This window comes from Gopherus flavomarginatus, chromosome 1 (genome assembly GCF_025201925.1).
Source record: "Gopherus flavomarginatus isolate rGopFla2 chromosome 1, rGopFla2.mat.asm, whole genome shotgun sequence".
Taxonomy (NCBI): Eukaryota; Metazoa; Chordata; order Testudines; family Testudinidae; genus Gopherus; species Gopherus flavomarginatus.
The window spans coordinates 41730470-41752314 of NC_066617.1; the positions used below are offsets into that span (position 1 = coordinate 41730470).

The following is a 21845-nucleotide window of genomic DNA, read 5'->3' on the forward strand; positions in this document are numbered from 1 at the left end:
AGACAAACAAATTTGTTTACATTTGCAGAAGATAATGCTGCCTGCTTCTTCTTTACAATGTCACCTGAAAGTGAGAACAGACATTTGCATGGTACTGTTGTAGTCGACCTCGCAAGATATTTATATTGCAGATGCGCTAAAGATTCATAGACTCATAGACTTTAAGGTCAGAAGGAACCATTATGATCATCCTGCATAATGCAGGCCACAGAATCTCACCCACCCACTCCTGTAACAAGCCCCTAACCTATGTCTGAGTTACTGAAGTCCTCAAATCGTATATCCCTTGATGCTTCAACCACCATTCTAGAGGACATGTGTCCATGCTAATGACTGGTTCTGCTCAATAACGAGCCAAAGCAGTGCGAGGCGACACATATTCATTTTCGTCCTGAGTCAGATGCCACCAGCAGAAGGTTGATTTTCTTTTTTGGTGGTTTCGGTGCTGTTGTTCCCACATCAGAATGTTGCTCTTTTAAGACTTCTGAAAGCATGCTCCACACCTAGCCTCTCACAGATTTGGAAGGCACTTCAGATTCTTAAATCTTGGGTTGAGTGCTGTAGTTATCTTTAGAATTTTCACATTGGTATCTTGTTTACATTTTGACAAATTTGCAGTGAAAATGTTCTTAAAACAAACAACATGTACTGGGGTCATCACCCGAGACTGCTATAACAACATGAAATATATAGCAGAATGCAGAGCAGGAGACATACAATTCTCCCTCAAGGAATACAGTCACAAATTTAATTAATGCATTATTTTTTGAACAAGCGTCATCAGCATGGAAGCACGTCCTCTGGAACGATGACCAAAGCATGAAGAGGCATAGGAATCTTTAGCATATATGGCACATAAATATCTTGTGATGCCTGCTACAACAGTGTTATGTGAATGCCTGTTCTCACTTTTAGGTGACATTGTAATTAAGAAGTGGGCAGCATTATCTCCCGTAAATGTAAATAAACTTGTTTCTCTTCGTGACTGGCTGAACAGGAAGTAGGACTGAGTGTGGACTTGTAGGTTCTAAAGTTTTACATTGTTTTGTTTTTGAGTGCAGTTATGTAACAAAAAACCCTACATTTGTAAGTTGCACTTTCATGATAAAGAGATTGCACTACAGTACTTGTATGAGGTGAATTGAAAAATATTGTTTCTTTTATCATTTTTACAGTGCAAATATTCGTAATCAAAATAATACAAAGTTAGCACTATACACTTTGTATTCTGTGTTGTAACAGAAATCGATATATTTGAAAACAGAAAAACATCCAAAAATATTTAATAAATTTCAATTGGTATTCTGTTGTTTAACAGTGCGATTAATCGCAATTAATTTTTTAAATGACGATTAATTTTTGAGTTAATCGTGTGAGTTAACTGCAATTAATCAACACCCCTAATTTTCACATATTCTCACCACCATTTTTCATTTTTCTCTGAGGAACAAAGATATGGTCATATATTATTTAATTCAGTGCATACGTGGGAACTGCTAAGACTATTCAGAGCAAGGATCTTGATCTTAGCACCCACACATACACATTACCTGTTTGAGTATAATGCATCCAATTAAGTATAACCTCTGGGGCTCTGTACCATCGAGTAACCACGTAGCCTGTCATTTCACTATCTGTATGCCTTGCCAGCCCAAAATCCAGAATCTAGATTGGAAGAACAAAATGAATGCAGAGACATTCCAATTGGAGACAATAGAAAAAGTGAACATTTCACATAGATGTTTTCTTGCTGCAATGTAAAATTTTGAAAGAAACAGCATACAAGTTACGTTTCAGAATGCTTCTCTCTCCCATTTATGATACTTTAACAAAAATGGAGCTGCTGACCTTTGTAAATATAGTGAAGGAAACAGTAAATTCTTTAATTAATTTTATTAAAATATTGGTCAAATATTTCATTCTACTAACAAAACTCCCTGTCCAAGGAATCACCATCAAACCTTTCCAGGATTACCTAAGGTAGATTGCTTCCTTACTTATATGGCCCCCATTCTTGTCGCAGCTGAGTGCCACACAATCTTTAATGTATTCATTCTAATAGCACCCTTATGAGGTAGGGAAGTACTATTATCTCCATTCTACAGATGGGAAACAGAGGCAGAGAGACACTTGTCCAAGGTCACAGATGAAGTCTGAGGCAAGCCAGGGCAGGGAACTGAACCTAAGTCTCCCGAGTCTCAGGCTACTGCTTTAACCAACCTTCCTCTCTCTTCCTCTTCTGAAGGGCCTTTTAAGGAGTTCAAGGCCCACAGGTGATACATTCAGAATTATAAAGTTATATATGATTAAACTTACTTATTCATTAAACTATTATTGCAGCCTCTTGGATATTTATCTGTACAGCTAGCCATTTCCAGTGGCAACCACTTGAAAATACAAGTACAAGCCTGGGCCAACTTCTACAAAATGGTCCAAATCAGAGGACTAGCAGCAGGACCAGTTAAAGCAAGAGGCCAGCAGTGAACAGGCTCATAGCCAGCAGTGAGAAATTACTAACCAGAAAAGTGAGCCTCCTGGATGAAGTGAATTAATAGATTTATGGCAAAAATGTACCCATCCACTGGCTTGTTGAAAAATAGAACTGAATGGACAGTCTATGGCAGGGAAGATTTAAAAAACATAATGCATGCTTGAATATGTAGATCTACTAATGAAATAACAGCTAAAATTTCCATGCTTACCAGACTGCATGGATGCCTTATGGACAGAGATTTATATTACAAACACTCATTGATGCTGCAAAAGGACACAGTATTTGTAGCATGTGGACCATAATTCAACCATTTAAAATACTTCACTATTCAATAAAATAGTATCATCACTCTCCTGGCACTAATGAAAAAGGAAAATTATATTGGGTTGTTATTCATGGATGCAGGATGTAAAATGTAAGTATTATGGCTTTATTCTCACTGCATCACATTAACATAATTTCCATATTTCATATCAGCTGAGGTGCCAACTACATTTAAAACAGAAATGGGATGCACAGTGGAAAGAGAGATCTGCTATGTTTAGCAATAATTTCCACCTTGCTCAATGGCACTTAATCCCTATTTTGTACTACATCACCCATAAACTTTCTCATTTAAATACTGGATACAAGGCAAATAAATATCTTCTGAAACAGGATAGCAAGATATACTTTTAAATGAAGCATCCAGACATCCTATAACAATGTTCTCCACTAGATCTTCACAAGACACCAAAGAAAAGAAATGCAACATTTCTATGGTCTGTATCATTTACATTAAATTTATTATTACTTTATACAGTTTTTTTTGATTTGCCAGACTAAGATCTGTGGTTTCACTGAGCGCTAGAAACAATTTCAATATATTGCAAATATTGGTGTATTTATTTAGTAAAGGTAGCTAACAATTACAAAAATAGTTAGTAACATATGTTATGCATAGGGTTGGGCAAAATGTTTCACACTTTTTTTTTTTTTTGAGGGGTAGACAAAAAATGCAGATACAGTAACACAGAAATATTTCACAAATTTGTGTCAGTTTTGCCAAATTGTTCTGGTAAGAAAAAATAGCTTCCCTCCCCCCACAAACAACCATTTTGTTTTGACATTTTTAAGTGGAATGTTTCAATTTTTCACTTTGAAATAACCTTCTGTTTAAGCATTTTTGTTAATTTTATTAAAACATTTAAAAAAAATTAAAATGGTCAAAATCTAAAAAAAAACCCCACCCCATTTGGCTTAACTTGAAATATCCCCCTCCTACTTTTCAATTTACTGAAAATGTTTAAAAAATTGGTTTTGGTTCAATTCAAAATGGAATTTAAAAAAGAAGTTTTGGAATGTCAGCAAACAAAAAAATCCATTATTTGCCCAGCTGTAGTCATGCAGCCTTTTTAGGATTTTCATTTGCTTTTGTACAGAGTTAATGTTTATTCATTCTTATGAACAGATTTCTAATTATAATGGCTAAGACTATCACAGTTAAGGTTGCACTACAATTTCCATATCAAGCGGCTATTTTCATACATTCTTGACCTAAACATTTAACCTTTTGGCCTGGAATTTACCATAGTGGAAAGTGATTTTTTGAACAACTTTGGGCACAATTGCTTTAGCTACTTTAAAGTTAAGAATAGGATGGTGGAAAACATATCTCCCCACTACAAAAATAAACACATAAATAAATATATAAAACTCCAGCTTCTCACCTTAATAACAAAACACAACTGAACTTTGACACTTCAAAGACAGTCTATAAACAGGCCTTAATGTCCAGTATGCATTTTGTTAAAAGTGTAGGGGGAAAAAAATAAGTTTGATGACTTTGAAAATGCATGACCGAGCATGTGCTTTAGAAAGTTATGCTAAGCTCTTAGCTGGGGATTTAAAGATGGATGTGGTGCACAGTTAAGAGAACAGCTATACCCTACAGGCCCACTAGCTGTGGAGAAAGAGGCTTTCAAATTATGCTCATAAAAGCAGTGGAGTTTATTAATTCTGTATGTTAGTGAACAGTGAACTTGTGCACCTTGCAAGCTCTGCAAAATGTTTCACTCCCAGGGAAGGTGGCAGAGGTTGTTAAGTTTTTAAAGCTGCAGGTATTGTAGTGATGAGATTACAGCCTGTTTGGAACCAAATTTCCCCAATTCTGGACAGAGGCATTATAACTCCACTGAAGTCAATGGAGTTACACTGGCATAAATGAGACAAGAATCAGGCCCTTCACCTGCATTTCTTACACAGACTAGTCTACCTTTTATAGATTGCTCCCTGCTGTTTACAGGTACCAGGTGTCTTTTCACAACTGATGCCTGATAATTACCAGCCTTGCATATTTCTTTCTCCATTTTTATAAAATAAACTTTAGAAATTACTGCAACATTAAGCAAAGTTAAGTACTTGAAAGTCAGTAAATGTCTTTATATGATCTTAATTTATCTCAGGGGTACGCAACCTATGGCACTTGTGCCAAAGGCGGCACACAAGCTGATTTTCAGTGGCACTCACGCTGTCCAGGTCCTGGCCACTGGTTCGGGGGGGCTCTGCATTTTAATTTAATTTTAAATGAAGCTTCTTAAAGATTTTAAAAACCTTATTTACTTTACATACAACAATAGTTTAGTTATATATTATAGACTTATAGAAAGAGACCTTCTAAAAACATTCAAATGTATTACTAGCACGCAAAACCTTAAATTAGAGTGAATAAATGAAGACTCGGCACAGCACTTCTGAAAGATTGCCAACCCCTGATTTATCTTAATACTCGTTTATCTAAGGTTATAGTATCCCTTTAACAAGGGGAATCTGCAGTGGCTGGATCCACCAGGTTAAATCTGCTTTATTAGCAGACTTAAGGCTCCAGAGAATTGGAGGGAGCCTATATTATATTGAGAGCTGGGCAGGAAATGGTTTCCCATCCTGCACACATTTTCAGTATTTCAAAATCTTTTCCATTTCACATTGGAAGAAAACCGAGACCTTTTGAATTTTTTGTTTTGTAACAAAATGACACCTACCCATGAATAGCCAGTATCCCTATGGTTACGGCATTCACCTGGCATGTGGGAGACAAAAGCTCCTACTTTAACTCTCTCCTACAGTTTCTTTGCCCTAACCACTGGGAATTTGCTACTTTAGGATGGGTCTCTCTGTCTCTCTCTCTCTCTCTCTCTCTCTCACTTTGAGCAGAAATTCTGTCCTGGACCTAAAAAACCTGCTCAATACAAGTTTTGACCCTTTCACATGAAAAAGATTTGATTTTGCTGAACCAGCATTTTCCAACAAAAATGTTTTTTCGACAGATTCCCAACCAACTCTAATTACAGTGCCTTGGTGCAGGTATGGCGCGTTAAAGTTGTGCACTAAAACTTAACTTTTCAGTGTGCCAACTCTTCCAATTTTATCATGAATCTTGTGCTGCTGAATGGTTTTCTTAAAGTCCCAGTCCAGGAGTCATGCAACTAGGGGAGAATTTGAACAACTTTTTGTCCCATGTGTAACCAAAAGGCTCAAATACCGAGAGAAAGAGAAAGAGAGAGGGGAAAAAAACCCATCCCAAATCCCAAATTTATTATTGTTTAAAATTTTCATTATTTATAATCCAATCTCATAATTTTTTGAAGCCTGACTTATGATTTGTGAATGCTTGGTGTTGACAATACTGCTTTTGTACTTCCTGATTTTTGAATGATTGACTATGCACAGTTTTTGAGTTTAATTGTTGAATCACTTACTAGCCTTTTATGAGGGTGATGTTTATAACTTCGGCAACCCCTCCAATAAGATAGCTCACATAGAAACAATTTCCACAAAATAAATAAGACTGGAAACCTTGGGGAGAGAATACCTTTTAATTCATTAGAAAGACAAGGCATGTGAGGTAATATCTTTTATTTGACCAACTTCCATTGGTGAGAGAGACAAGCTTTTGAGCTATACAGAGCTCTTCTTCAGGTCTGGGAAAGGTACTAAGAGTGTCACAGCCGAATAGTAAATAAAAACAGATAATTTAGCATAAATAGTTAGCACACGTTCTAAGGGAACCATTCCAGGTGAAGTGGCAGCTGGGAGCAGTCTGAATCTACTGGCCTCCTATAAGGGATATAACCAGAAGTCTTATAATAAGCTGACCGAGACATGTATAAATCACATTTAATAAAGATTTATTTGCTTTTTCATAACAAACTCTCCACTACAATTAAACAAATACATATTGTGTATTTTGCATAATTATTTCTGGAGAATAAATATTATGCTCTAACACACCGATGGATTGGAAGATTCCCAAGACAGAACAGAAGCAGAGTGATAAAATCAGATTCAGTATTTCAGCTTAATGATCTAAAGCAAAGCTTGCAGATGCCAACGCCTATTTGCACAACAGTTCAACAGGAATCTGCTTAGGGCAGACTCATAGGCTGGGACAATTGAACAGAAGAAACATCTCATACCTCTTTCCATGTATAAATGTCTTAGAAGCAGAAGCGCTGACTTCCTAATTTCCCTGGGGGTGCCTGACTCTGCTCTGCCCTAGCTCCTACCCCACTCCACCCCTTCCCCCCCCCCTCTGCACCCTTGCCCTTCTCTTTCTGCCCCCTTCCGCCTCCTCCTCGAGCATGCCCTGCCCTCACTCCTCCCCTCCCCCCCCCCCGCACCTCCTGCATGCCGCTGAACAGCTGATCTGTGGAGGTATGAGGTGCTGGGGGGAGGGGAAGGAACTGATCAATCGGGCCACTGGTGGGTGCTGAGCATCCACTATTTTTTTCCCATGGGAGCTCCAGCCCGGGAGCTCCAGTCCTGGAGCACCCACAGAGTCGACACCTATGCTTAGAAGATCTTAAATACTTGCCCCTAATTAACAAAAAAATTACCAACTGTCCAATTAAAGGACACAAGCTATTCTGGAAACCAACTAGAGCCAGTACTGCTGTTAGGAAACTTTACAGCATGCATTTAGCATTGTCACTGGCTCTCCCAGTTTCAGTGTCTTTTTAAAAGAAACAAGAGCCTCATTTCTGATGTGTAAATTTAGGGCCAGATTCTGATATCCTCACTCATGTTGAATAGCACTGTACTGAAGTGGATGGGACTAGGTCTGGTGTAAAATGGTATTCAACATGAGAAAGGGTATCACAGCAATGCCCTTACACACTAGCTGCCTTTTGGCAACATGGACATTAACTCTTTTGGGAAAAGTCAGTTTGTTAGCTGAGTGACTACATGACAAAATAAGTAGCTATTCATCACAGTTTATGTATTACACATACCTAGACCTGAAGTAGAGCTCTTTGTAAGCTTGAAAAGCTTGTCTTTCTCACCAACAGAAGTTGGTCCAATAAAAGATATTACCACACTCACCTTGTCTAATAGGGCGACAACAACACTGCATACATACCTACACTGATTATTATAGTTAATACAATTATGAGGGAACATACACCCTTACAGCAATCCACTCTGCAAACCACAGGCCTGTGTATAAACAGTCTTCTTCTTATATCCACTCTAACGCAGCCAATTTCAATTTTTACAGTAGGCTTTGCCACCCCTCCTCCAACGCTGTAGGGAATTCCCGGGTGTTGATCTCAGCAATAACTTGTGGTTGTGCTGTCATTATTATGACCCGTGCCATAGGCTTGCTCACCTAACAGTTATCCTCTGCACATCCAATTGTTATGTGAACTCATTACCAATACTTAGTATCATAGTTGAATTTCCTTATCCGCCGAAGCTTTTTGAAGGAAGATGTTAAATAAGATTGCAACTAATATTGATTTTGATTGATATTGAATTTGATACTTTGCTGTTTTGTCACGGTTTTTTAGAAACAACAATCCTTTGGCCAATTTCAAACCACCTGACATTGCTCATATTCAAGCGAATGTGATGTAATTTAAAAAGCAGGATTTTATATGACACTACTGAATGATTCACAAAAATCCATACAGATAACATCCACTGAATTCTATTTTTTTTAAAAAGCAGCAATTGAGTGTATTTGGCAAAGTTTTTCCTCTAGAAATTGTGCTACTTGCTTGGTTCCATAATCCTCTCGGAGGTCAATCATCCAATCAGCTGCTTGCAAACACTCAGAGTTGTGTAGATACACCCAATGAGATGATTAGGCTTTTGATGTTCAGGTTTCCTCTCCCGCCGGCCCCCCCCCCCCCCCCCCCAAAAATAAGTTCCATTATTTTAGTACGGATTGAAGTCAGACATATGGGACAACAGTATTCAGAACCACTCTTCTTTTGGAAGACTGGTACCACATTTGGTTCTTCCTCCTGCTAACGTCCTGGGACCACATTTGGTCCTGCCTCACCTCATTTTCCTGGTAATTCCCATATCTCCATGGCTCTTCAAAAGCCACAGGGTAAAATCCTAGCCCAACTGAAGCCAACAGGAGTTCTGTCATTGACTTGGTTTCACCCATGTTCTCCTATGTAGTGTGTTTGTAACAAATGCAACTGCATACTTCAAGAACTCTTTCCTACCTTCAATTCACAGTCTTCATTTACTGCTAAATTTCCAGGCTTTAGATCCTGTAAATATATCAAGTTTGAGATGGACTTTTACAACAAAAAGAAAAATACACTTTATAAATAAAAACACTTGCGTTGTGTGAAGGAAATTGTTAAAGTAGGGCAATTTCTTGCAGTAGCATTGAAAAACCTTATTGAATGTTATAAGCTTCAAAAGTACTATTTTAAACAATGTGCCAGACAAGAAAGAACTTCTGGGACAAACAAATGTAAGTGGGTTTCCTAGAAAATACCGATGAGGAGATGAATGCAAATTCCCAACTCTGGCCCCAACCTTCTGAGAAGAGAACTATTATCTGCTGATTACCTATTCCCAGAATCTGAAGATCAAAAGGCTCAAGCTATATAAAGGGGAAACAGACATTCCCGGAGTTGCTTGTTCTGAGTAAAAGCTGTTATGAACTTGTAACCATAGACAAACCCCGGTGGAGTTTGAAAGATAGACCATGTACCAAAGTCTTTGCTGCAGTTGGGGTGATCTCTGGTAAGCTTATTAATAGGGCCCTACCAAATTCCCAGCTGTGAAAAACGCCTCACGGACCGTGAAATCTGGTCTTTTGTGTACTCTTACCCTACTCTACAGATTTCATGGGGGAGACCAGCATTTCTCAAACTGGGGGTCCGGTGGGGGGTCACAAGGGTATTGTAGGTGGGGGCTGCAGTATTGCCTTACTTCTGCACCGTGTTCAGAGCTGGGTGCCAGAGAGCAGTGGCTGCTGGTCAGGCGCCCAGCTCTGAAAGCAGCACCCTGCCAGCAGCAGTGCAGAAGGGAGGCAATACCATACCATACCATGCTACCTGTACTTCCGCACTGCTGCCTTGAGAGCTGGGTGGCCAGAGAGCGGTGGCAGCTGCTGGCTGTGGTCCCAGCTCTGAAGGCAGTAGCACAGAGTAAGGGTGGCCATACAATACCATGGCATCCTTACTTCTGTGCTGCAGCTGGTAGCGGCACAGAAGTAAGGGTGACAATACCACAGTCCCCCTACAATAACCTTGAGACTCCACCCCCACAAGTCCTCTTTTGGGTCAGGACCCCTACAGTTACAACACCATGAAATTTCAGATTTAAATATCTGAAATCATGACATTTAATATTTTTTATATCCTATGACCGTGAAATTGACCAAAATGGACCGTGAATTTGGTAGGGCCCTACTTATTAGCATGTGTGTGGATTCTTTTGTTGTTTTTAATATGTTTTCTCTGTAATGCTTTCAGATAAGACTAAAAAAGCTTGCTAGGAAAAATTGTATGGTGACTTATAATGGTGGAAATTACAACTGTTCACAGCTTCTGAGGAGAAAGCAAAGTGCAGAGGCAGGCTTTTATAGGCAGTCTGGCTTGCTGGGGAACTCAGAGTAGACAGAGAACTGTGCAGCCTGAAGAATCCTGGTCAAGAGAGAGTGAGACGTGGTCTCTACCCAAGAGCGGTGATGAATGGGGAGCTGGAAGCTTAAGAATATATGCCCTTGGTGGACCATGGAGGGGGAATATAGGTGCAGTTGTCCTGAACTATGACAGAAGTATTCTTTTGGTATAATCACTCGAAACAGCAACAGATGTATTCTACATTATAATCAAGACCAGTGCACAAAATAGGGAGCACAACTATGACATTGTAAAAATCTGGAGATACGTGGGGCCTTTCTGCAATTTTTTCTTATGGAATGAAATTCTGTTCTATTAACACAGTCTTGATGAAAAGTTTATTGCTACTGTTTGACTACAAAAAAAGAGAATTACCCTACATGCCTCATTAAAGTAATTAGTCTGGACATTAAAGCCTAATTGGGACTATTTAAAAACCAACATCGTTAAGTAAGGGATTCACATAAACTCAACTGAAATTAAATAGCTTTCTGTCACTGCTGTTAAGCCACATATGTGTTCTTGGAAGAAGTCTTCAATGAAAAGGCCATTAATATTAATCGTGTTTATTACGGCAGTGCCCAAGGGCCAACCAAGAACAGAGCCCCATTGTGCTAGGCACTGTACAACCAGAGAGGAGTAGACGGTCTGAAGAAATTACAATCTAAATAGACAAGGTAGACCTAGGGTGAGGGAAGAGCTATAACACATAAGCAAATTGTTAATATATATCAGTATGCACCTAAGCAGATTGTTTACCCACCTGGAATGCTCTTGAGTATTAAAGGAAATAAACAAGATTTTATGATCACACCCTTCCTTAGCCAGAACATGCTCTCCTGTCTTAGGCAAAGTTTGGATAAAAAGAGATTTCCTGTTAATTTGACTTGCTTGAATGGAGGCTGTTACTAGTTACATTAAAAAAATGCCAACAAGAAAGGGGCAAGTCTTGATCTCCCCACAGCCTCATAGCAACATCAGTATCCTTCTCCATTTAACTGCTGCTAGACTTTGAGACTATAGATAGGGGAGGATACTCAAACAATCTGAAAAACTCAGACCCTTAAATTTTATTATACAAGATTAATGATCTGTAGAGATTCCAGATTTAGGGAGAAAATCTGAGCAGAATATCCCCACAACTCTTGCAGATTTATGTCAACTACACCATAAAACAAGATGCTTGTAGAAAATTTCTGCACAACTTTCCAATTGTCCATCCCAAGAATGGATGAAGAAAAAAAAAAAAGAGCAGGGGATGTGGACTATTTACATCATAGGGGCCTTGGAGAGAGAGAAGGGACACTTCCAGTTGCAGAGGCTCTACAATGGAATTGAAAGATGATTAGTCAGCAGGGGAAATTTAGAAAAAGCTGTCTGTCAAGCTTAGACTATGACTACAACACCTTTGGGAGCTAACACTCACACTTACTGAAGTGTTACATCATGTTGGGTTTGTGATGACTGATATAATTTCCAACAGTCAAATTGAAGCCACATGGGTGAAGTAAATTTTTTATGATGCTCCTGGTATGGTACTACAAAGGACTGTTTTCTTCTGTTGGTTAAGGTACGACAGCCAAGTCTTTGTGGAGGAATGGTGAAGTTTGCAAGTACAAGGGCAGGCAACCCAAAATGTTGTCATTTCAACATTCTCACACTGATTTCGTGAGTGCGTTCGTGGGATTTTCAAAAGGAATCAGAAAGGCCAGTTTTATTTGAGTCCACAAAATTTTGATGAAAAATATTCTTGTCAAAATATTCAGTGGAAATTTCTGACTTTTGCATTGTGGCTGAAAATTTTTCAGTTTTTATGTGCTGTTTTTCAATTAATTTTTTTAAAAAACACCCTTTTCATGCAAATTTTTATTTAGTCTAAAATCCAATTTTTTTGAGGGAAAATTTTCAACCAGTTCCAGTTTAGTCACTGGCTGTTCTGAAATCCCCTCTGTGGGGGCCATATCAATTAAAAAACATCCAGCCAAAATTAATTAAGTCAAGAATGGTGTGATAACTATATCTATGGACATACATGCACACAAACATTGTCTACAGAATACGAATAAAAAAACACAAGTATTTTTAATACTGTTTTCACTTACCCTGTGAATTATGCCTGCTGAATGGATATACTGTGAAAACAAAAAGATCTGTTAATTGACACTTGCTGAACTCTCAATAAATTATTATTTCAGTTCTGCTGAAAAAGTAGCCTTATATGGTGCTAAAGTGATTTGAAATTAATAATACACTTTTCAGAAAACAATGAGTCAATCAAATGTGTTGTCATATAAAAAAATTGAAATATCATTAGATGCCAACTAGAAAAGTAAAGGGAGATCACAATGTTAGAGGCAGGTGATAATCAGGTTTACATCAAATATTCAAAGAAAAAAATACAAGTGTATTCATTTTATGACACAATTGCAATTCATTCACCCTATGGATTTCCTGCCAGAGAGATTAGAGAATGATTTCAGAGAAGGTCACACTGGACTCCTAAAACTAAATTTAAGGTATAAGATTATTTTTACTTTCTAAAGAAAGTCTCAGGTATAAAGCTGCTGCTTTTTTCAACCTATAATCATTTCTGTAGCTCTATTTGAATATTGATATTGAATCAGGTCACCATGTTTCCTCACTTTTAATTTCCTCATAAATCATTTCTGTGTCCAGAAACTCTCCGGTATTGTTAGAAAAATAAAATTATCCTGAAATTGAGTTGTGAAATATATGGATTAAAATAAATCCTATTCTTTACTTAAATTCCTGAGCTAGCTACAACAGAAATTTAAACTGCCACAATCACAAATTAGGTTCAGATACCTCTGGTAAACCTTAGATTGAGGAAAGCATGTGCTGCACGACTGCAGTCATCAGATTTAAGCACAGGTTTAACTTTAGGAAAACAGATACTCAGCTTTAAGCATGTGCGTAAGCACCCTTCCTGAATAGGTATCCTTTCCAGAATAAAGGCCTGAATGCAAACAAACCTGAAAGTAATCTTAAAAACACATTTTACCTTGTTGGAATATTTTCATCCTCTTTCCAGGGCTCTGTGTGAGGATGCTCAAGTTTTCAAGACACACATAACTCAACATAATGGATGTCGAAGGACTAAGTTTTAGAGAAACTGATGTTTATACCATACTGAGCAGCACTGGCTATGTTCTGATAGGGACATGCCAATGTGTACATTCCAGTTACTAGGACCTTCTGTAGTTCCATAGACAGTTTGGTAAATAAGAGAGAGAATATTGTTGTTACATTACTATTATATCTAATAACTTTGGTTCCTCAAAGGGGCAACCAGAAAGATGCAAAAGCCAGACTGAGATGTGTGTAATGTTTGCTTTTTTGTTATTAGTAGCAATTTGAATTAGACCAGTTTTGACAGTCCACTTGGAATAGTGTGCTATCTGCTATTGTGTCACATCTTTGAAATATGTCAGAGCATGACAATAGATTCTCTAAGATCACTATAGAACCATTTGGGAGTTAAATGAAAATCTCTGTGTTGTTTGGATTTGTAGTATTAGTTTAAATGCTCAGGAGCATAGCAGTTTTACTCAGATAAGGGACTTTTCTAGATTTGTAAACCACTTCAACTTCTAAACAAAACCACCAGAAGGCAAATACCCGCCTTCATCCTAACACTTTAGAAGAATGGTTCTGCCTGGTTCCACCTCTGACTCTCCCAGCTGGGTTAATGATTCCAACAGTCCACAAAATCTCCATAGAGAGCAGAGCAGTTACTGATGAATATTCTGCTGGTATAAATTTTAAACAGAAAATTCCATTTTGTGCAGAGATTCTGCAACAAACTTATAATGGGTGCATTAGTAGCAGTTATGTCCATATGCAGTGCTTTACGAACACTAAACAACCAATCAGGGATGGATCATAATTGGAACCTAAGTGGCAGGAAGTGACAGTAAGGCCCACCTATCAGCTTGGTGTACTAGGAGTGCAGAGGAGCTTCGAACTTGGTACAGAGCTCAGGCAAATGAACTCCTTGCCTTCTGGGCAGCCTCCACAAATCCTGCCTCTATCCACCCCCAAAAAGAACCATGAAGTTAAGCCATAAGCCCTACAGTTACAAGAAGAAAGGAGAGTCACAGATGGGTGTTAGGGTTGTCCTGGAATCTCCAGGAATTAAATATTAATCTTTAATTAATGATTATATCATGTGATGAAACCTCCAGGAATAGGTCCAATCAAAATTGGCAAACCTAATTGGTGTCCTAGCCATCTTCCTCAGCAGACATATTGTGTATTTTAGTTTTAGATCTTTTTTACAGGAAACAGACCAGCACAGGAACTACTATTTCAAGGTTTACACTGCTTAAAAACTGGAATAATATGACAAGGATGAAATGCCTCCCATGCATGTATTGGTTTTGTGATATTCTTTCCCTTTGTTGTATTTCAATGGATACATCAGATCATTTAAGGATCTAGAAATTAAGATCATATAGTTAGCTACTATTATTGCATTTAGTGCAAGGGGAAACAAACCTTCATAGACAAAAATTTATTTATTTTTTCTTTTCCATGTATGAAATCTAAGTGTCAGTACTGGAATCCAGTGACCTGTACCCCTACTTGAAGATCAGGCCCAGTGTCGTACAGCAAGAACACAAGTTTCCCATGCAGCTACACATACAATTTTAAAGCAATGCTGTTCAGAGTCCATTTCCTCTCTGCCCATTGCAAAGACTAAATAACTCATCCTTCCACATTACACAGAGGTTCCCTCTCTCTCACCTGACATAACTTGTTTTGAAAGCCAGCCTGCTCTTGAACTGCTTACAGCAGTGAGTTTACAAGCCCCATCTTTGTATTCCTAGTGCTGCTTTCATGTTGGGCCATATCTGTCTGCCTTTGGCTTTATGTTCTCCTATACCACCCTTAGCTGATGCAATTATAAAATAGTTTCTTGTTTTGACATAATATGAGCAGAGGGTGCAAGACGAGTCATAACAAGAAGTGCCACAATAAGTGAGTAGGCCTGGGAGAGGGACTCATATACTGGACATTTTCAGCTGGAGGATCAGTTCCATTTGTGAATGGCCTGCAGACCAGACAGTTCCAGCATCATCACTAGGGAATGAAAAACAACCTCCTATACTCCCTTCCAAAGAACTGACTATTGTAGAGAGAAGATGTTGGTGCCATGGAACATAGCCTGTAGTACTACTTCTACCACTGACTGGAGGAGCCTGGAAACTATTACGTGCTATTTATTTCATGGATGGAAGGGTGAAGTGTATCAGGATGAGAGAAGACTGCTTAAACAAGGGGAAGTCCTGTCACTTGGATAGAGAGTCTTGAGAGAATTCCTATGGAAAGTATTTGTTAGAAGTCAGTCTCCCAGCAAAGACTGATAACAAGGAAAGGGTAGACATTTTCCACCAATGGCCAGTTTTATTTTTGAGCAACAAGTATGTCACAATGACCAAACATTCCAAATTGTTTCTTAATGTCTTCTCACTGAATCCCCTAATACTTCAGATGCTAAGACAGAGTGCAAAACTGTACATAGTTGGGAAGTAAACAGTAGGCCTAGGGACTTTTGCACAAGAATGCAGGATCTAGAAACAGGAATTGTAAAAGAATTTCAGCCTTGGGAACTTTAGTAAAAATGGGCCTCAGCCACCTTCAGGGAAGAGAATAGTTTTCCTTAAACATCCTACTTTTGCTAATGGTCTCTCCCCCACCATACCTAGGAATGAGTGTTAGAAATGTAAAGGAGGAAAAAACAACTCATTTAAACACGTTGGATATAATTTACATGTTTACTGAACACTCTTCTTAATAGAGAGATGGTGAGACCAAATTATTTAGCACTTCATTTCTGATGCCAGGTTTCTTTCATAAATGTTTGTTTTTTTGTAAATCAAGATATTTGAATCTATATTGCAGTGTACCCCAATATTGAGGAAACTACTCCAGCTTAGTTCAGAATATTTTCATTTTGACAGAGATTCTCTCTAAAATGGGATTTTGCACTCTCCTATTATGGATTTTTACCCATTCTCTCACAAAAGTATCTATTAGCAGTGAGATTTAGACCATGTCAGTCATTTCCCTCACAACATTGTCACCATTTCATCTTAACAACTGGTCTTATTTCTCTGATTAGGATGAACAAATTGATTTTAGTACAGGAAACTTGGGAATGGCTAAAAGGCAAATTTTGGTACCCTATGCAAATTCAGTTCAGTGAGTTACTGCACCCTGTTGGTAAACTCTTCATCATCAGTCACCTGATAATAAGTGTTCTTGGTGCACACAAAATATAATATGAATCTTCCCATTGACTTCAATGTTTTTTGGACCAACTCCTTGGAGCATTTTAGAGTATAACCAATAGAGGAAGATATGGCAAGGGAGTTTGAAAAGTGAAATCAAGTGAATATTTTTAAGGGGAAAAAAAGGGAATGACTGAATTTAGTACTCATGAAAACCACAGTCTAATAGCACCAAGTTGAGTCTAACGTAACAAGGGCTGGTGCTGTGGGAGCATCACTCAGACAAACAGCACTGCAATGTTCCTGCTTTTAGTTAAGTTCCTTAGAGACTTTCCCAGCTAGACACAGTGCTTGCTCAGAGTGAATTATCGCAGGGAAAAGATCCAAAGTATAGTGACATGGATGACAGGTGAAGTAGTAAAGATTATTGTTGAATGTCTGATTCACAATATGAAAGGACTAAAACATCAAAAATTAATGGATTGAATAAAGCCGTACATTTTTGCTGATAATGCTGAGGTTACTAGAGATGCACTCCTCCAGATGGAAAGCAGTTTTGCAAATAGTTAAGGGAATCATTTCTATTGAAAGACACAGTAAGATTAGGGTATCGAGCTATACTGATTTACTAGGATTATCTCAGCATCTCTGCAAGATTTGCTGGAACTGGAATGCCCAGGTTTCTCCAAACCCTGGGATTTTGGGTCACCTACGGAGCTTCCTCCTATTTCCTCTTTACCCAGTGTACTGCTTTGAGTGCTTCATACATCAGCTCTTCACACCTGCTTCTCCAGCTTCCTATGAATGCAGTGCTTCTGATTAGCAGAGACAGACACATCCTTTGGGGCTCACAAAGCCTACTTCTGTGGGTGGCTCTATGATTGTAGGGGCCTAAATATGTCAGGGCTAATCTATGTATTTTTTTTCACAGTAGGTTTCTAGCCCTTTTCCTTGTGAAGATATCCTAAAAAGGTAAATCAAGCCCTACAGTTGGAAATTCAGAATTGATTTTTTTTCTCCTGAAGATCCCATCTACCCCACTACTGTCAACTCAGGCTGGTCTTTTAACATTCATGAAACCCTTGAGCACAAAACTTTTTACTTGGAGCCAGGGACAAATGAATAAATGAGGGACAAGATAAAAATATATACACTAAATCTGGAGACAGAAGAAACAGTACAGACACAAAGGGGTAAATGTATGAAGTAGTGGAGTGAGGTCAGATGGGAGGTGAAAACAGCACTCCTAGGCAACAATCACCAGAGTATCCAGGCCCAATGTGTCCTGTTCTTTTGGCTTCAAATGTTTGAAAGGTCCAATGTAAATTAGAAAGAAAAACTGGTTAGAATCTGATCAGACATGATATGCCTGGATCATTTAAGGCTTGATTCTGCAGTTTACAAAGCACAGGGGGATCCACTCCACCCATATTAACTTCAGTGAAACTCTGCATGAGTGCAAGGCTCTTCTTGTGTGTCGTAAATTGCAGGATCCAGACCTTAAAGAACAAACATTCACAGAGAAAGGAATTGCCAAAAATATACATCTAATTCAAAATTCTGCTATTCCATGGCAAAGTGCATAGAGTTTGTCTCCCAGGGTGAAGGGAATTCAATTCTACAGAAATGGCTGTCACTGTGGAAAAGACAGGTTTCAGCCTGCCAAAGTAGGTCAAGGCACTTTCAGCAATTAAATCTCAACTGTATGCTAAAATTGTTGTTGAAGCATAGCGTGTTATTAAGGACAGAATACAGCATCTTTTATAAGGAAGCTCTCTCTTTTTGGATGCACAGCTTTTACTAGAAGGAAACAACAAAAAATAAACAACATACTTAAAAACCAAAACAACACACACTGTAATTTAAAAGTTAGAGTCAACGTTTTCATTTGCATTCCTAATATAGAATGAGACAGATTCTAATCTTCCATTTATAGGAATCATTCAGAAACATGGGGGTGATCCACAGTCATTTATAAACAGTATCATTATTAAAAGACAGTACATATGAGAAGAATATTTCTGATAGCAGAAGGCTCTATAATCTATCAAACAAATGTATAACAAGATACAATGATTGGAAGCTGAAGTTAGATAAATTCAGGCTAGAAACAAGATGGAATTTTTTAAACAGTGAGAGTAATTAACCATTGGAACAACTTACCTAGGGATGTGGAGATTTCTTCAACACTTGAGCTCTTTAAATCAAAATTAGATTTCTCTTTTTAAAAAATGCTTTAGCTCAATGTTAAGATATGGGCTTAATATACGAAACAGTGAAATTCTGTATCCTGTATTATGCAGGAGGTCAGACTAGATGATCACAATGGTCCTTTCTAGCCTTAAAATTTATGAATAAGTCTATTATGAAATAAAAATATCAAACTCTGAGATAGTATCAAACTATGCTCCCAAAAATCATTGAAAAGTGATGCTGTTTCAATGGATACTTTTCCAGCATCTTCCATCCCCCATCATTTACAATTTTTTCTTTACAGATGGCTGACTTCTTTTGTGGGGTGGAGGGATGAGAGAGTTTTGAAGATGTTCTAGCTTCTCTCAGCCACACTACACACTAATTTGTCACTAAAAATCCACAGAGTGTGTTAGCATGTTTTTTCTCTACACCAAGCCACCCCACCACCTCATGCTAGTAGACTTCAGAGATCCTTCAGATCTATTGAGAAAGGCTACATAAAACGTTACGAGATGGAAATATATTTTAGAATTTCACAGGTAATGTTAGAACCCTGATTAGTCAAGGTAATTAAACCTGTGAGGAATCCCACTGACATCAGTAGGATGAGTCATGTGCTTAAAGCAAGGCATGTGCTTTAGTGCCTTGCTGAATTGGGGCACAATTCTGTAAGATGCTGAGGAATCTCAACTCTCATTAACTCTAGCGGGAGTCAAGGAAGTTCAGCACCTCACAAGGACAGATCTTTACTCTGGGATGCCTAAAGGTCTCTGTTCATCTTATCAAAAAGAGGTTAAAACAAATTTACAATAAGCACAGGTAATATGAGCATGAAAGGCGATCCCCAGAGATAGTTAATTAAAATAAACAGAACTAACATGAAAGCAAAAACTGGAAACGCATCACATCTGATGTCACATCTCCAGTAGATACAGCAGGGGGAAAGCACTGTTCTCTTAACCACAGCACTTTAAACTGACTTTGAAAAATCTGCAGATTAGCAAATAGGAGACTTGTAAAACTGACCATGTAACCTGGTGCTCTGCACTGTCGTATTTGAAATCCAAGTTTGATTCTTAGCTTGGGATCAAATCCTAGCTCCACTGAAATGAGTGCCATTGTCTTCCGCAGGGCTAGGATTTCACCCCTGGTTTCTAATTACCTCAGCTAGAGGAGGCTAGGTGTGCCAAAGAAGCAGCACAATCAACTGCTGGAGGAGGATGGACTAAAATCACAGTAGTGACTTTTCTGGCTTGTTAAAATAAAAGTGTTGATGGCCTACAAGAGAGTCTTCGTGGATCAAATATATTTGCGACTAGAAAATCAGACCATCAGGACAAGGGACTCACACTCCAACCCCCACACATGATTTTTGAAAAAATATAAGCAAATATTCACCATCAAGAAACACATCCATTGTGGGGAATTCCAGAGCTCACAATGTCTATAGGGAGATTAAATTTTGCTCAGCTTTCAAACATTGCAAAATGTATGCAGCTCTCTAAACCAATTTTCTGAGAAAAAAATTAACTTGTGAAAGTAAGAAAGTAATAAAAATGGCAAACCTTTAGGCCTTTTAACATCTGATAGACCAGGAACTGGATTCGATCTTCAGTTAGTTTCTCATGCTTCATTATCTTACTCAAGTCTGTTCCCATAAATGGCATGACTAGGTAGCTACAGAAAATGGAGTACAAAATAACTCCATCAAGTTTGTCAAAGTGAAACATACCCGTACATTACATCTCAATGATAATTAGAAATTACAGTTCTTACCATTTAGTTAAGCTACTGGTTAATTTGATCTCCCATTTAATTAAATACCTCTAGGACCAAATAATTTCTATTAAAAATAATATGACTTCCATGCTTTATTTTTATCAGTTATGATTGCTTGAAGCAGGTACTGAGTAACTCAATCACTGGTTATAGGGAGTTGTCAATTAATAGGAAATGACAAATTCTGAACAAGATAAAAGAGCCCATGGAAGATCTTTCTGTGCTTAAAAGATAACTAGATAAAAAGCTCTATAATTTACACATTGTTTACCTTAGAAGAACTATCATGAGTTATGCAAACCAGTGGGTACTATACATAACAAGGTCAACTACATACCTCAGTCAAAGTGACAGGAACAAGATCTGACCAAGTCAGAAGAGGGTATTACTGTAAGGCATGATTTCTCAACCTGGAGGTCATGAAAAAGTATCAGGGGGTCGTGACCACCCTGCACTTCCCACATTTCTAAATGGGAAGGGAGTCCAGGTATGGAAAAGGCTGAGAACTATTGCTGTATGTCAAGTAGATATTTCAGGCCTAACCTTAAGAATGGGACAGTTTGGGACCTCATGTTTCTGAGGGCCTTCAGTAAGATCACAATTCAGAATCTAGCCTAATGTCCAACTCTGACAGGAGGACAAGCCTATAGCAACTAATATAGCCAAATACACTTCCAGCAGTTTAAGGATCAAACCTTAAGGCTGCACCTGCATATAATGAAAACTAGACTCAGTTATGATGTGTGAAAATACACTTGGTTGTTGTCTGAGCTATAAATATTTCACCAATTTGTCTTAAAGGGTTTTTCTTTGTTTAAAATCTATGAAGTTTCAATATTTTATGTTTAGTTTTACAATAACTGAGGTTTGCCACACAGCATCAATGTCATTAAGAGAAAAACAGAAAAATTTATTCTCAAATTAAAGAAAGAGCAACAGACATTGAATGGTAAATCACAGCGAAAAGGGACAATAAGGTAGTTCCAAAGAACTTTGGCTGGAATTATCAAAAGAGCCTAAAAAAATGAGGCTCCCAAATCCCTTTCAATGGGATTAAGCACCTAACTCCCTCAAACTTCCTTTGGTGCAAAGTTTAAGTAATTTAATTCAAGTACAATGTGGAGAAACAGAAGATAAGTGGAGGAGCAGAGAATGAAGTCTCTCTGCTCTCTATCAGTATATTTATGGCACATGAAAAAACATGGCTCA

The 21845-nt window shown here is 38.2% G+C and overlaps 1 protein-coding gene across 3 annotated transcripts in view; it reads right to left on the reverse strand.

Annotated features, from left to right (window-relative positions):
• The window catches only part of MAPK12 (mitogen-activated protein kinase 12), an 80312-nt gene that overhangs the window by 14094 nt on the left and 44373 nt on the right, over window positions 1-21845 (reverse strand). For all 3 annotated transcript variants that reach the window (XM_050936340.1, XM_050936339.1, XM_050936341.1), the window contains exons 4-7: window positions 20423-20534; window positions 12510-12539; window positions 8992-9039; window positions 1551-1665 (exon numbers count right to left, since the gene is read on the reverse strand). In XM_050936340.1, coding sequence (XP_050792297.1) covers window positions 1551-1665; window positions 8992-9039; window positions 12510-12539; window positions 20423-20534 — 305 coding nt within the window. The remainder of the gene's footprint in view (window positions 1-1550; window positions 1666-8991; window positions 9040-12509; window positions 12540-20422; window positions 20535-21845) is intronic.